We start from the raw sequence: 18028 nt of genomic DNA on the forward strand, positions 1-18028 counted from the left end.
AGAGCTGCAACAGAACAACAATCCATTGCAAGATTGTAGAATTTTTAAACCAGATGGATCGGGGATGAAAGTGAGAATTCTGAAAGGGGGAGTGAAGGTGAGTGGGTCATTGAAAGAGACGAATTCATATTCTGGGTTGTTGAGTCGGGACGAGCGGTGCAACTGTAGGAATAGGCTAGAAGGGATGCCGGTTGAGGATTTGGTGGCAGTGAGAGAAGTAGGGGTGAGTGATGAGAGAGAGCCAATGTTTGGAAACCGATTTGAACCGGAAGAGCGATCTTATGGGCAGACGCAGTAAGATTTTGGTCAAGAGGTCAGCATTGGAGGCGATTGTATCGGCAGACAATGCAAGGTGGTAGTGGTGGTGGTGGGAGGCCTCAGAGACAGAGGCTAGACGGCTTCTTTTGATGGATAGCATTGTATCGTAGTGATGGTATCAAATCTGAATTGTGTGTGATGTATAAATATGGTCTTCTCTCCTTCAGTCTCTTTTTTTTTTTTTTTTTTTTTTTTTAAGTCTTTCCTCTTTCTGTATTCAAAGCTTGTTCTGTACTTGTTACGAGAATGTTTCTAAATAAAGGGCATGTTCTTTGATAATTCATTTCTCAAGACTTTTTTAAACATTACTTTTAAGGCAGACCACTTCAACACTACAATCCAGTTTCAAATAAAACATTTTAATTAATTTATTGTAAAAATGATTAAACTTAAGTTTTTACAACACGATTCTTGAAGTCATGTTTTGAAATAGTGCTATTAACAGCACCCATCAAACTTCTCTGGAACACTATTCCGAACCCCATCTCAAATCTATTTTTTTAATTTATTTTTTTTACAATTATTAAGAATAAGTTTATGAACTCACCCTTATCTATCCCAAATGACGATGTGTGATTGTGATTGAATTTGTGTAATGTAGAATTTATGTCTAGAATAAATCTAAATCACAAAATAATTCTGAATAATTTCTGAATAGTTAAGTCTAAATTTGTAACATTACAAAATTATTAAATTTTTTAACTCTTTTTTTAGACCCTTATCCTCGTTTGGCAAGTGATGATTTTAGCTAAAAAACTAAAGTCACAAAAAAAATTAAAAAGCTAACAACTTATACAAAAGAGTCAAAGATTCCATTTTCTCTCTACTTTTTCTACATCTTTTCGTAAAAAATCAAAAAATCACCCCAAACATAATTTTTTTACACCATATTTTAGCCAAAAAAGTAAAAAAATTAATAAAAAAACATGTTCTCAAACGAGGCTTTAAATTCACAATTCTACTTTCATTCCTAACTTTTGAAACCTAACTTTAGTCTCCACCTCGACTTCCACTGTAGCAATTGAAACAACCACATCTAAAACCCACTCCCAGCGAGAAATTATTTGGTAGTCTTGCGACACAACCACGTGATACCCTAAGTGTGTTGTAAATGGTGGAGAGAGTGAGACTCACGATTTCGTGTTGGGTGGTTGAAAAACAATAGAGTATGGTAGTTTGTAATTGGTCAAGGACATGGCCACGTGATGTTCCTAGACCATGAAATAAATTTTCCTCTCAACCCTAGTGCCACCCCCATCGTGCTCCTCCCCAACCTTCCACCTCTCTTGCACACCTCCGCAACCTTCCCATATGCACCATCATGACTCTCTTCTTGATCTCTCTCTGTCAAAAGGGTTGGAGGGGCTAAAGCGGCGACATCGAGGAGAGGGTTGCAGTTGCTAGATGAGGGTGGCAGAATGGAGAGGAAATAAGGTAGGGGCCATCAAGAGAGGAGATAAGGATGGATGGCGATATGTAGGTGGAAATGGGGTTAGCGGTGGAGATGGGGATGGGGTGGAAGGTGGTGTAAGTTAGTAAGGAGTTTGAGAAATGGCGAGGAGGTGAAGAATGGGCTACCAAAGGTGAGTAGAGGCTTGGAAGTGGCAAATGAGGGTGGCCAGAGTTAGGGATAGGCGGGGGAGAGTGCTCAAAGTTGTTGCTGGTGGGTGGCGGTTAGGGGGAGATAGGGTTAGGTTTTTAGGGGTTTGTAAGGTCAAGGGTGCGATAAAATTGGAATTTTATTTTAAAAAAAAACACACCCAATTAATACACATTAATGTATTTTATGATGGGATAAAATTGTAATTAAAAAATATGAAGGGATTCCAAAGAAAGAAGTGTGGTGCTATTAGTAGGGTGGCCACCAGTCGAGCCAAGTTGGGTTTGGGCAAAGCTTGCACCACCTGATAAGAAATTTTGTATCTGTCCAAATCAAGTCCAACCTGAACATCAAGCTAATATAGTCATCTCAAGCCTAACCCCAAAGGAAATATAATTCCCAAATTTAACCACTTATATATATAGACTAATTTTTTAAAAACAAAATGCAATAAAACTTGTTTCTATAAAAAAAAAAAAAAAAAAAAAAAAAAAAAAAAAAAATGCATTAAAACCATTCAATCTAACATTCCAATATACAACAAAGATTATTAACAAAGAAACAATTAAACAGTCATGTTAAGTTAAACAAAGTGTCTACTCATTGACAGAGTTCAACAAATAGTCAATAATAATAATTGATATGATGAAGCAAATAATATAAATTAAAAAAGACAAAAGAATAACAGAAATGACGGGGCTACAATCTACAGAAAGAGAGAAGCTGAGATCAAATAAGGGGGAATGGAAGAGGGAGAGTTACAGTGGTTGAGCTGAAGTTGATTAAAAGAAATAAATAAATAAACAAAACAAATAAACAGATTAGTTGCATAATATTGGAGCATAGAAGGGGTATTTATATATTTTTCAGTAGGAAAAGCCTATGGTGTGCACCCTATCACAAATTGAAGTAACTTTACGATAAAATTTTGTACCATTAACCACAAAATACAAAATCTCTTCATAAATTAATGTAACAAACTGTCCAAAATTTTGTGATTCATGTTACAAATGTTTGTGGCTTGGTTATAACTTAGCCTGGCCCTCCTGGCCAGAATAGCATTCCCAAGCCCTCTAAAAAAATAGGATTGGGTGGACCAACGAGACAATACCTACCTCTAGTTATAAGCACTCATTTTGAAAACCCGATTTCACAAAACAGTAGAAATTTAAAATATAAATTCAAAAAATACTAAACTTTTAAAAAATACTTTGAAAAAAAGTATATATATATGATTTAGTTAAAAACTCCACCACATTAACTTGTTCCTAAACTCCATTGTGGTGTTTTTACATCTACTTAAAAGAAATTAAATTTTGTATTTTTCTTTATACACCCCCATAATATTCCCTATCAGTGTTTTAAAAGGCTCGCTTAGACGCACGCACCTAAGCATGAGGCGCAATGAGGCGTAGCCTTGCGCTTCAAATAGGTCAACGCGAGGCGCAATACGCAAGGCGCAACTTAAGGACTGAGGCGAGGGCCTTTCTTTGAGGCGCGAGCCGCGGGCTTCATGGGCTTTACCTTTTTTTTCTACTCCAACTGTTGATTAAGTACTTTTTTTGTGGGCATACCCACAGGAAATAAAAATTCTTCAATATAAAATGGCCAAATGTGATCAAAAGAGAGCAGAAATTGATTATAAAAAAAAAATCCTAGGTGAAGAAGATTTAAAAAAGCGATTAGAAAGTGAGAAGATGACACGACTTCAGCTTCTTCACTTCTTCTTCGCTGGTTCTCTTTCTCTTCCTCTATTCTTCGATGAGTTCTTTTGGTTGGGTTATCTCTCAGCCTCTGTTTTTTGTTTATTTATTTTTCTTCTCTTCTTTTCTTATTTTCTTCTTCTCTTCTTCGATGGGGTTCTCTTCATGGGTCTGCCTCTGTTTTTTCTTTTCTTATTTTTCTTCTCCTCTTCTTTTCTTATTTTATTCTTCTCTTCTTCTTTTCTTGTCCTACTTTTTCCATGGGTTATCTGTCTATTTTTTCTTCTCTTTTATGCTTATGAAGCTTGCTTTATGATTTTTAGAATTCTATATATATTTGTTAAGTTGAAATGTTTGCCTATTTTATAATTTTGCTTTTCTTCTACTACTTGCACCTCGCGCCTAGGTTATAGGAAACCTTATTGTCTCGGTGCGATTGTTCCCTACTATACCATTCCTAACCTTCCATCTTGTTTCTTCTACACACTCCCTCATAGTTCCTCTCTCTCTCTCTCTCTCTCTCTCTCTCTCTCTCTCTTCCACCACCACCACACACAAAGTAGAGAAAGGTGACGAGGTTGGCAAGAAAAGGGTGACGTATCTAGAATTTCAAAAGGTGGGAGGTGACGAAGAGGTTCATGGGGAGGCTAAGGGAAATGTGGGAAGGGAGAAGATGGCGGAGCTAAAGAAAATGAGGAAAGCAGGACAATGGAAGGAGGTGGGGTGGCAAAAAGTTGGTTATATATTTAAATTGGATCCTGATGATTGCTCCGATGATAATGTTGAAACGAAATCGTCTGCAAGGAGGTCAAAAGACACATACATATAAATCTTTTTCAACTCTATTCACTGCAAATTTCAAGTCATTCACACTTCTAGGGAGAGAAGTAATAGCTTCATGGTTTTTATATGCAATTAATATCAACTGATAACTTGGTTTTCCACAAATTCAATAATAGCTTTCAAAGAGGTTGGTTCTTTTTCATTCATACAGAGCCACATTTGCTTGTTCTTTTCCATAGACTCTGAATTCATCCAAGGCACTGAACAATAGAGTAATAACTTCGAAGAAATTTGCCCCATATAGCAATGAGAATGTAATGTAAGTCAAACTTATTCTCCATTTCCCTCACCTTTCCCTTTCCCTTTCCTTTTTCAAATCTATGATCCAAATACAGCATTAGCAAAGCTAATCAAATCGTGAGGCAGATACTAGTGTGATAACATTCCTGGTTGTACTTGACAGTATAAAATCCAAGTACCTGCAATCACCCAAACCACCATTGTTGGGCAAGGAGAGAACTTGAAATAGACTTCATGCATAATGAGGCTGAAGCTTCACCATTGTGCTATCCTATGTGTTTGGCTATTACTTTCACATTTCCTTCATTTTAATAAATGGTTTCTGGCTCATTCTCTTTCCCCCATTAATATTTTTCTTCTCTCTTGAATGAATCAACCAAAGAGCAAACATGTAGTCCTACATCCTAGCAAAACTAATCAACTCCTAGCCAACAAAATCTCAACAACTTTAGGGACCCTAATATGTTTAAAGAATATTGAAGGCAAACCTCCTGAAAACAAATCCATTTTGCTGTCGATGCAACCTACAACTTGGCATCAAAGCTAAAATTTTGTTGTCACCACATCCATTCTTTCCTCATTTTTTCCCCATGTCAAAGTCCCTGGTTTATGCACATAGGTATTTCCTAAATTGCTTCAGCTTCTCCCATTCTTATAGCTGGCAATGGCACCTCTCAACCGAGAATTCATGCTACCTAACTGCTTAAATTTTTGTTAAACATAGCTGCTCCACCGGAGGTTGTACTCAATTTTTCTTGACTGCATTTTCTCAACTTACAGATTTGATGACAAACATAAGCTAGTAGCCACTTGTTATTCTCTTTTGTTGCATTCTATGAGATTACAATTTAAGAAGTCAACAACTTAGCAAAGTCATCCTAAGATACTAAAATACGATGATCACAGCAGTAGTAGAGATACAGATTAGGCCATCTAGCAATCCACATTCTTGTAAGAGACTAAAGGCTGTGTAATTATTCACTTAGCCTGTTCTTAGTTGCTAGACCTTGGCTTACTTCCATCTAAAATTCTCTCTCCCCTGACAATTATCAAAGAATAGTTTGGAGTGGTTCTCCTACTGCAAACCAGACTACTTTAAAACAAAAATAGAAAACATCAGACCTGCTAATTGTAACAAGGAGTCATACTGAATACTTGGTTGTTAATCCTAATCCAGATTAATCAAAAAAACTCAACCCCCATTTTGTCTCTGGTTATCAAAGGACATTCCATGAAACATTCACATAACCGGAAGCAAAATGAACCGACCTCAAATAACTCTTAGGCAATTGGTGCATTATTCTTGTAATCAAGTTATACAATTGAAAACACAACATAGACATCATAAAACAGGTGAACCACAAAGGATTTTGAGTAGGAAACAATGTCAAACATATGCCAGAGACTCAATGAATTCAAAAGCGTCAAACCATCCACTAAAATTTAACGAACCTTCAAAAGAAAAACACTCATTATCAGGGCAACGAGGAACATCAAACAGCTCTCTAAAACTCTTGTCCCGAAAATTATACCGTATGACCTTACCAGGTATGTGCAGCACTAAAAATGACTCCTCATCGTTCTCTTCCCGAATAAGATCCAGTATGACAAATTGATAGTAATACAAGTCCGACGGATCAAGTGAGCTGCGAATCATCTCCGGAAATGCATTCGGAATCGCATCAATATCAACCCGGTACTTGACAAACCACCCACAGTAGTCCCTCTCCATCTCATACACATTGAATTGCGTAGTGTGAGGACCGTAAATCTCAATGAGATGCAAATGATCACGAGACTCCCTAAAATACCTGAGCCTCCTCTCCTCCCAACCATCCGGGATAGGAGGCATCGGCATTGTTTCAAGACGCTCTTTGTCGACATTGAAATACAAAGAATCGCCACCTGAGGTGGAAATCCAATGAAGAGCACCATTCCAAAACACACCAAGATTGAAACTAACATCACCGATGAAAGGGTCACCGGAGGGCGACCAGATCCCAGTTTCGGAAGAATAGATCTCGAGTTCATAATGATCAGGCAATCCACAAGAGAAATTAACAGAAACAACTTTGTAGTGAGGCGATTTGGAGGGATCAAAAGCTAAATTATAAGCATAAAAGGTAGTGTAACAGCGTAGAGGTGCGAGAACACGGCGAGGAGGTTGAGGAAGAGTAGCGAATTGACTAGTAGTAGGGTTATAGATGTATAAATGGAGACCTCGACAGAGTAAGAGACCATTGCAGGACTGTAAAATTCGCAAATCGGAGGGATCGTGGACGAAAGTTAGGGCTTTGAAAGGGGGTTTTGATGGGGATTCGTAATTGAGGAGAGAGAGGAAATCGAAATCAGGATGGATTTGGTGGGAATAGCGGTACAAGAAGAGGCCGGAAGGTCGGGGGTTTGGGTGGGTGGTTCGGAGGTAAAGGAAGTGGGGGTTGGTGATGAGAGAGAGCCAGTGTTTGGATACAGATTTGAATCGGAGGAGTGATCGTATCGGCAGATATAGTAGGATTTGATTCAACAGATCGTCGTTGTTTGCCACTGTTTCCGACGATGAGGGGTTGGGGTTGCGCTTGGCCGTCGAGGCGTCGGCCATTTCTACAGAAAATTGAGCAGCATGTTTGTATTTGGGATTGAAGAAAATTTTCTGAGCTATTTGACCAAAATACGTTTTTTTGTTATTCAAAACTAAATAGTTTTAGTGTGCTAGGAATAAATTTTAAGTTAGGTTTAGAGTCTAAGATTGTTTGGAATGATCTAATTAAATATATTTTTTAATTTTTTATAAAAAGATATATATAGGAAAGTAAAATGTTGATGTGACTTAAAAGAATAATACTATATGTATCAATTAGTGTACCAATTAATGATGTAATATAATTTAAGATATTTTTAATAATTATAATTTATATAATAAGTGGGGTCAATAATAATGTCATAACTAGTATTAATATACTAGTTAATATACTAATTGATAAATGTAACACCACCAAATCCAAAAAAAAAAAAAAAAAAATTGCTTGTATAACACCCCCAAACAAACTCTAAATAGTAATAACCAAGTTTTATTATAAAAAAAAAATTATTTGTTTATAATAATATTTTTTTTTCATTTTTAATCATTTTGAGAAAAAAGTTACTTCTATGTTAGTAATCATTCTTTTTTTAATAAAAAAAATATATGATTAATTATAGGATTTTTTTTTTATTGAGTAAATTGGTGATAAATCTAATATAAAAATGTTGTAAGCCATTATGTTCAGTGATTTTTTTTATTAGTGAGAGATTTCCATCATTTATGGAATGGTTTGGTAAAAATTTTTTTTTGTTTGTTTTGCATGATATTTTATTTTCAATTTTATCTCTTAATATATCTGTTGACTTTCGTTGGTTATCTGTTCAATTTTTTTTCTTCTTTGTGCAAAAACATTTCCTATCTGTTCAAAATTTTGCCTATATGTTCAAATTTATATCTATCTATTCAATGTTTTTCCTTATCTGTTCAATTTTTTCTCTTTACCTGTTCAAACATCTATCTAAATTTTATTATCTGTTCATTTTTCGCTGTCTGTTGAAATATCAAGCCCCTATCTATTCAAATCTTTATTTTTTTTCTGTCTTTCTATCTGTTGCCATATGTTTCATGATTATCATCATCAGCAACAACAACAACATATATGTTCATTTTTTTTCCTATTTATTGAAATATCTTTCTTTCTCTCCATATCTGTTGAAATATTTGTCTATTATAAATTTGTTTCTTCATCAACAACATTCATCATCATCATCAAACAACAACGATCAACTACCTCCCCTCAAAAGAAAAAAAAAAAAAAAAAGATAAAAAGATAAAGAACAAAAATGCTCTCTGCTAAAACAAATAAAAAAATACACATGGATACAGACATTCATATGTCTGACTAGTTTTATAGATTTCACCACACACTCATACATACTATAACACTTGGGTGTTTTAATCTATTGGAAGGTGTGCTTAATATTTTATTTTTGTTTTTGGAGTCTTTGGAGTTGTTGTATATTGGTTTTGAAGGAGTACAATCTGATTTAAACTTGTATGTTGAGTCTTCTCAAAAAGTTCCTTGGAAACTTAGGGATTGTTTAGGATGATTTAAATAAGTGCATTTTTTTGTCTTTTTACGAAAAGATGTACAGAAAAGTAGAGAAGTGATGTGATGGAAAAAAGATAAAAAGATGGATTATTTAGGGGATGCCAAACCACGCCTTAGAAATTCTGCTTTGGAGTCAACACTAGCCTTCCTAAGGGTCGACCCTTGCATGTTGTAATGTTGCTGGAGGTGTTGCTGGAATTTAGGGTTGACACCAGCCTTGTTGGTCTTAAGGATCGACATCAATTTGGGAAGGATCGACGATTGTATATTATAGAATCTGTCTGTTAGTTGTTGGAAAATAGGGTCAACCCTCCCTGTCTAAGGGCCGACCCCATGCTTGCTGTCAGATTGTTTTTTCTACCTGAAGGGTCAACCCCTCTGCCCGAAGGGTCGACCCCTACGTGTTTGTTTTCAGAATTTTGGGGTTCGAATGGGCCCAACTTTTGGGGGTTTTTGGACTTATCTTTTTTTCATTGACCTTAGGGCTATTATCTACTACTATAAATAGACCCAAACAACACCTCACTCATAATTTTCTTCTTTTTTTCCTCTCAAAACCGAGAGTCTCTCTCTCTTTCTCTCAAAAGCTCACTTTTTCCACTTCAATGCTTAGATCTATACTCTTAGAGGTGTCTTCTCACCTTGATCCTTTGAGATAACTTGAAGATCTTGTCAAGGGCTTTTTATTGGTCTGAGAAGTTCGTGGCTTCATCAACCTTGAGTTTTTCTGGTTTTCTTCCTCACGACTTGAAAGTAGGAACATTTTTACCTTAGTATTTCTTTGTTTTGAAGGGATTTCATGGTATGGTTGTGATTTATAAGTTAATTGGAGAGTATTGTTGGATTAATCTCATGTTTTACATAAATAAATCATTTTACTTGAGTCTTGCTTGAGATTTCTTTACTCCCTCTTTTCAAAACATGTATATAAATGTTAATACAAGCCATATCTATAATAGAGAAGACAAAACCCCCAAATTTGGTAAAAACCCTAGATTCTCCATTTGATTTAAAAACACCACATTGAATGGGGAGTTTCCTTGATTCATGAAATATTGTGAATAATACATAGAGGAAGGACGTGGATGTTGATATAGTAAAAGAATTGTGGCTTGGATGTTATTTTTTTCCTTAAATCTTGTGTTGTATTCAATTCTTGGGTAATGTTGAATGGTTGTTGATTGAATAAAATGTGAATGAATTGTTAATTGTGCATTGTGTTAGTACCTGCGCGGGAAGTTTAAAAGGGTGCTCAAATGCCCTGTCTAGGCTTATCGCTGGACGAATGTGGGAAAAATATTTTTGGGTGTCTGCACAGTCCGGCCGTATGATAGCCAGCAAAAGTGAAAAAATGGATGGTTTTCTTTGGGGTGCCTACTCCTTGCCATATAAGAGCCGACAAATGTGGGGGGTGGTTTTAAAACGAAAGCAAAGGGTGTTTTAAATTGGACTCTTACAGGTGGACTCATGGCTTGCGTTCTATGGTTGTGAATGTTTGATTGTTGTGCTTGATGACATGAATAGTCACTGTTATTATTTGGTTGTTATGGGTCTCTATGTTTGTTAAGGATTACATGTAAAGACAAATTTCCATGTAACGTTTGGTCACAAAGATACCATAATCTTATTCAAAGGATTAAATAATTGGTTAAATGTGTTCCTACTGGGCATATAGCTCAACCCTATCTTATTTTTCAGGAATTGATGGAGTTCTACCTCCCTGAAAGATTGGTCAAGCAATAACTCTTTTTGGAAAAGTTGATCCATGTGTATTTTGTTATTTTGAATTGAAATTTTTGTAACACAACTATTAATTTATTTTGTTGTAATTGTATGCCCTAGAGGCTTATATTTTGTAAGGCCACCTAGTTCATTGAACTGGAATACGAATTCTGAACATTATGGGAATGTGTATGGTGAATTGTAACCTCTTATCTCTTAGTTCAATGAGAAGGTTGACTTTTTGGGTATATTATTGTATTTGTTTTGGCATATTCTTGTGGGAAAATTTCAGGGCGCTACACATACATACATACATATGTGTATATCTAACTAGTTATGTTGATTTCACCACACACTCATGCATACATACTGTGATAACCCTGTTCCTTATTATGCTAATTGGTCCTTAATACAAATGTGATTATGTGTTTTGATATGATTTTGTGTGATAAAAATATGTGGTTTTGAATTTTTATCTGTTCACCGTAGGAATATCTATTTGATTATCTGCTTTGGAATTTAAATTGAAGGCCCTATCGGCCACCGAAACCGAAATTGATTACGCCATTGTGATTGGCATAATTTTTAGAGCCTACGGTGAAATTTAATTAGAAATTGATTCGGATCAGATTAAATTGATTTAATTAGCAAATTAGTGCCCCATTATTTGATATTAAAATAATGTGACCAAAGGGGCTTTTAATAAAGGTACTATACACTCAATTTCTCCCTTTTATCTTCATTTTGGCTGATTATAAACTCTAAGAAAGGGATAGGGTCGGCTAGAGAAGGAGCAAGAGGGAAAATTATGTGTTTGGCTCAAGTTTGAAAAATTGGAAGGTTGAACTCAAGAATTAAGCATACATTGGAGAGATTGAGCTTCTAGGTGAGTAATCAACCCTTTGACTCATGCGTTTGATTTGTAATTTTTGGGGATCGAAGATTAATTAGTGAGTTAGACTATGGATTGAGTTGTGTTTGTTGAATTTAAAGTCCATAGATGCATGCATGTAAGAAATTACCTTGAATTTCCATATTTGAGCACAATGTGTATGATCCATGTTGAAATTTTGGTTTAAGACCATGTACTTGATCATCTTTTCACCATTTAAGTCGATATGAATGAATATTTCTCACATGCAAGAGTAGATCATGGAGGTATGAGCTTTGCATGTTTGAATTTGATGTGTTGGTGATGAGTTTGGGTTAATTTGAGGCACGCATGTAAGTAATTCAAGAAATTGAGCTTCATTGTGTTGTAATTTGGTGTTTGTATCATGTTAGTATATGTATATGTGAAATTTGAGCCATGGCATGCATGAAATGTTGGTTAGAGTGTTGAATTCTAGCTCAAGAACCATTCTGGAAAATCCAGAATTTTTGATGTCTGCTCGAGCGGGGGAACCACCGCTTGAGCGGGGATTTCGAGCTCCCAGTATTTTCTTGCAGGCATGGTGGCCGCTCGAGCGGGAAAGTTCACACTCGAGCGGGGAGCTATGTTGGATGAACTTCCGCACGAGCGTCCAAGTTCACGCTCGAGCGTAAAAATGATATAACCAGCACTTTTACAGACCTAATGGGTCCGCTCGAACAGGGAATCCCACGCTCGAGCGGGGACCCTGTTTTCTGAAATTTTGAAAGTGTATTCTATGTTTCGTTTCCGTTCTCTTTCACTTGCAAGCGCTCTTAGGCATGCATTATGTATTGTAATTGAGTTAAAGAGATAAGAATGAAGCCTAAAGAGGAATATGTGAATTAAAGAATGGATTGAATCGTTTGTGACCCATATGTGCTATATGATGTGTAGGGTCAAGCTCCAGGGCAAACCCACAAGCCGATCACTGTGAGTAATATCTTAACAAGATATTTGAAATATGTTGTTGTTCAATTGTTTACTTCTATGTAAGTTTTGTAAGTTCATTAATTTGAATGGTGGACAACGATTAACATGAATGATTGGGCCGAAGACCGATTGACATAAATGATTAGGCCAAAGGCCGATTAACATAAATGATTGGGTCGAAGGCCGATTGACATGAATGATTGAGCCAAAGACCGATTGACATGAATGATTGGACCAAAGGCCGATTGGCATAATTGATTGGGCCGAAAGCCGATTGATATGAATGATTGGGCCGAAGTCCGATTGACATAAATGATTGGGCTGAAGGCCGATCGACATGAATGAATGGGCTAGAAGCCAGTTTGACATGAATGAAAGTTGAATGGGCCAAAGGCCAGTTTGACATGGAAATCTGAATGGGCCAAAGGCCACTTTGACAAATGGAAGATAAATGGGCCAAAGGCCAGTATGTTTGGAACCACAGTCACTTGACATAAATTGTGTATATATATGTTAAATATAAATATGAATTGGGCCCAAGGCCATTTGAAGCATGTTGTTCTATGTACCGTTTGTATAACTCTTTTAGTTGAGATTATTCACTGGGCTATCGCTCACACTCATTCATGTGTTTGTAAGTGAGCCCAGAGAGGTCCAAACCCAGCCTTAGTGAAGTCTGTATGGAACAACCAAAGTTTTGAAGAGTCAACCCTTGTGTCTCACGTACGAGACACCTCTTCGCCTTTTGCCATTCTGTGTATTTCGTCATGTTGGCGAGGACTTTGGTATACATCTGTGTTTAGTTTTGTCTGGCTGACTTGGATTTGAATGATCCTGTCTGTATAGAACCTTATGCAACTATACTTTCTGTTGTAAGTTATTAACATATGTAAATGTGAAATGTATATGATGGCATATAAGCACGACTCTATGGACAAGGTTTTAAATTTACTTCCGTTCGGCTCCTTTACTCTGATGAGTTTTGTCTTATTTGGTTTGAGGCCGTAGGTAATCTCGTGATTACTGGCTGGTTATGGCCTTAACCCATAGGGGCGGTGTGACAACCCTCACCACTGATTACTGCTAAACTATAACTGAGCATAATAAGTAACTGATTAGGATGAAACCCTAAACTGATTGCATGAACGTATTATGTTAAATGCATTTCTATCTGTTTGTTATTGATTTATCTATTCATATTTCAAGTTTCGAACTGTAAATTGAAAGTCTTATCGGCGGCCGAATTCGGAACGGATTAGTGTTTTGTGTTAATTAGAATTAATGTGATTTTATGGTAAATTTAGTTGAAATTTGATTTGGTATGATTAAATTGGATTAAATAAGCTAAATCACATTAGTTGCCTTAATTACCCTTTTGCCATTAGTGGGCCACTATCTACAACATTGTCTTGAAGCCTTTGGTGCATCATTCTTGTTCATTCTTGGAGTTAAAACCGACTAGAGAGAAAGAGAGATAGGAGAAAATAGAGTTCTTCAAGATTTGCTTGGAAAATTAGAAGAATTGAAGAGTAGATTGCATATTTGAGCTCCTACATCTTGAATTGAGACCTAAGGTAGGAGAATCATCTTCTTGAATTTGTATTTAAGTTGTGTCTTGCATGATTCATGGAAATTTGGAGATTAATGTCAAGAATTGGTTTAAAATGTTGAATTGAGAGTTAGATCATCCATGCATGTATATATTCTTGCATTTTGAGATTGTTCTTCATGAATTTCCATATGCATGTCCATATCTTGACTATAGTTCATGAATTCATCATGTTTTTGAAAGTTTTGACTCATTTGATTATGTATTGGAAGCTTTGAATTCAATTGAATACATGCATGTTATGTTTGAGCTTGTTCTTGAAGTTTATTTAAAAATGGTGTTCAATTGAACTACCTTTGGGCTTTGATTTTGCAAATTAATCTTTGAACGTGTCATATTATGAGTTTTAAAGTGTTTTCCAGAAAATTAGCCCAAAATGATCGAATTTGATGCTTTAAATGTTGAGTTTCATGCTTGGAGACAAATCTGGAAATTCCAGATTTTGGATCCACGCTCGAGCGGGGACCTCCATGCTCGAGCGTGCACTCTGAGTTCATGCAGTCCGCTTGAGCATGGAAAGTAACGCTCGAGCGTGAAGTGCGTGTATCCAGTACTTTGCATGTGTTTACAGTCTGCTCAAGCGAGGGAATACACGCTCGAGCGAGGACTTCTGTCTCATGCTCGAGCGAGGGTCGAGCGCCCGTCGAGCGTGAATTTCATGCATCCAGTACTTTTGCAGTCTGCTTGAGCATAGAAAGCCACGCTCGAACGAGACCCCTATTTTTTGAAAATCCTGAAAAGTGTTTTAAAGTGCATCTTTGCATTCTCATTCCATCATAGGCATTCCTAGGCCTAGTTTAAGGCATCTTAATGAAGATATTGATGTAGAACCACACCGAGTCAAGTTAGGGACTAAGTCATTGATTCCCAAGTGTGTAACTTAGTGTGTGTTCATTCTGTAACTGTATAGGTTGGCATCCGAGGATGCTCTAGCCTATTTGTAGCCCAGTGCTCTGTGAGTAACAATGTTGTAAAGATATGTTCAATCATGAATATTTCCTGAATGATCTACTGTACTGCTTCCTGAAATGATATTTTTTACTGAATGAATGCTTGTCCTATTTGCGAACTGTATTTGTGGCATCCATTGTAATTTACTGTTACTGTACTGTACTGCTACTGTCACAGAGATTTCTGTCGGTTCCCATGTTTGGAACCACTATTGTTTACTGATATGATGGGCATCAACTAACTGTTCGGTCTGTTAAGACCTACTGTACTGTTTGCTATTGGATGTACCACTTATGACTGCTAGGATCGAATAACTGATATACTGTTCAAATGATTGTTTTAAATACTGAAATGACATTCATTCTTAACCTCTTAACGCATATGTTATTCACTGGGCTTTAGCTTACTGTTTATATATATATGTAGGTGTCCAGGCACCGGATCGGAGCTAGGAGCGTTGGGTTAAACTCCCTTTTTGTCAAGCCAACCAACATGCCTCACTACGAGGTTCCAAGTGTGTTCAATCTTATGCTTTTTGGGGTGTCTCAGTTCACCCTTCTGTCTTTGTTTTGTAATACTGTATAGACTTGCATTGTACTGTTATGGTTGGGATTTTGTCCCTAACCTGAATGATTGTATATGTATGTATATACTGTTTTGTTTCTGAATGTGATTATGTATGAAAAGTCTTTTTGCATACAGACTGTCACAGCTCATTGGATATCTTTTATTACTATTTTGGCTTCCACCAGCCCCTACACTCTGTATTACTATTATTACTGTTAAGCAGGCCTTCGGTAATCACGGATTACTGGCCGGTTACGGTGATAAACCCATAGGGGTAGGTTTGGGTTGTGACAGAGTGGTATCAGAGCGATATCAAGCTACGAGTTATACCGCACACACGTGTCTAAATGAGCTATAGGATGTCCTAGAAAAGTGAATAGGGCATTGCATGAGCATTGATAAGTGTGTGTGGCTATGACATGAATATATGTGCTAATGTGTTAATATGTTAAGTATGCAACTGTCTATGTTTATAATTGCCATAATTATATATAGTGAAATGGATAACGCAAGAAATACTGATGAACCTGAATCATCTGAGGCCAGAATGGCAAGGCTAGAAAGAACAGTTGAACTACTGACTGAGGCCTTGAGGCTACAACAGAACCAACAGCCCCCACCTCCTCCGGTACAGCCGGAATCGAATGTGAATGATGACATAATTGCCCTAACGCAGAAGTTCAGTAAAATGAAACCACCGTCATTCCAAGGAGGCCTCGACCCGCCAAAGGCTGAAGCCTGGGTTCTTGAAACAGAGAAATTATTTGAAGTCTTTCAGTGTTCTAAAGCACACAAAGTGCTACTGGCTACCTTCACCTTACAAGAAAAGGCCAGAAGGTGGTGGATGCCGGTCCGCGACACCAATACTGCCATGAATTGGGCTCAGTTTAAGGGAGCCTTCTTTGAGAAATACTTTCCACAGTGTGTCAGGGATAGAAAAGTGACTGAGTTTGAACAACTGAAACAAGGCACTATGTCCGTAACAGAGTACGAATCGAAATTCACTGAACTCGCCAGATATGCACCACACATGGTGGATACCGATTATAAAAAGGCCAGGAAGTTTGAAGGCGGCCTTAATGTTGAAATCCTTGACAGAATCAATGTTCTGAAGCTACTGAAATATGTAGATGTTCTTGACCGAGCAATAATGGCCGAGTCGAACATCGAGGCACTAAAACAGACTGAAACACCAGCGACCGAGTGGCGTGGTAAGAGACGAGGCTTCAAGTTTAAGAAAGGCCAGAATAGTTCATTGAATAAAAAGCAAAATACAGGGTCAACAACCAATTCCAGTCAGGAAAGTGGTTCCATACCGCCTTGTTCTGAATGTGGTAAGAAACATAAAGGGGTTTGCTATAAAATTTCAGGTGCTTGTTACAGGCGTGGCAAGGTGGGCCACATGGTCAAAGATTTCCCTTTTGGTCGTTAGGGCAATAGTAAAGCTGCAGCCAGCGCCGCAGCATCAATTGTTGCACCAAAACCTAATCCTAAAGCTGCTGGAAAAGAGCCCATGAGGCAAGACCGAGTGTTTGCACTCGTACCGGGAGATGTACAGAATACCGAGACCGTTGTGTCAGGTATACTCTCAATTTGTGCTCAAAATGCATATATTCTGATTGATTCGGGGTCTACACATTCATATGTATCGCATGCTTTTTCGTGAAAATTAAATAGACCACTAGAACCTATGAATTATCTGTTAGCTGTATCTTCACCTGTTAGGGGATTTATGACTTGTACTTATATGTACCCTGCATATGAAATTATTATTGGGGATGTTCATTTGTATATTGATTTACTGCCTCTAAATATTGATCACTTTGATGTGATATTGGGAATGGAGTGGTTAACAAAATATTATGCTACCATAGACTATGTAACAAAACAAGTTGTTTTCCGTCCACCTGGATTGCCTGAATTTGTGTTTAACAGAGTTAGAGTAGTACCTTCCCCATATCTGATTTCGTCTATGAAAGCTTTTAAACTGATTAAAAAGGGATGTAAAGGGTATCTGTGTTGTGTATTGACTGTACCTACTGATGCTAAAACTGATGTGAACAGTGTTCCTATAGTTAGAGAATTCTCAGATGTTTTTCCAGATGATTTGCCAGGGGATTTGATTGATAGGGAGATTGAGTTCACCATTGATGTGATTCCGGGTACACAGCCAGTATCTGAAGCTCCTTACAAAATGGCACCGACTGAATTGAAAGAACTGAAAGTTCAGCTACAAGAGTTGTTAGATAAGAAGTTCATCAGGCCCAGTACTTCGCCATGGGGCGCTCCAGTTTTATTTGTAAAGAAGAAAGACGGTTCACTAAGACTTTGCATTGACTACCGTGAACTGAACAAGGTAACAGTGAAAAATAAATATCGATTGCCTCGTATTGATAATTTATTTGACCAGTTACAGGGTGCCCAAGTGTTCTTCAAAATTGACCTTAGATCTGGATACTACCAGTTGAAAGTCAAGACAGGGGACAATGAAAAGACTGC

At 37.1% G+C, this 18028-nt stretch overlaps 1 protein-coding gene across 1 annotated transcript; it reads right to left on the reverse strand.

Annotated features, from left to right (window-relative positions):
- Positions 1-6091: 6091 nt before the first annotated feature.
- LOC114321047 (F-box protein At5g07610-like) lies at positions 6092-7303 on the reverse strand. Its single transcript, XM_082890855.1, has one exon. It carries the CDS (start codon positions 7301-7303, stop codon positions 6092-6094), a length of 1212 nt encoding a protein of 403 aa, XP_082746981.1.
- Positions 7304-18028: the final 10725 nt, after the last annotated feature.

Source organism: Camellia sinensis, chromosome 1, assembly GCF_055761805.1.
Source record: "Camellia sinensis isolate YWXY chromosome 1, ASM5576180v1, whole genome shotgun sequence".
Taxonomy (NCBI): Eukaryota; Viridiplantae; Streptophyta; class Magnoliopsida; order Ericales; family Theaceae; genus Camellia; species Camellia sinensis.

Excerpts from the sequence above, each read along its gene's own strand:
- LOC114321047 (XM_082890855.1), bottom strand. The coding sequence starts at position 7,303 with ATGGCCGACGCCTCGACGGCCAAGCGCAACCCCAACCCCTCATCGTCG.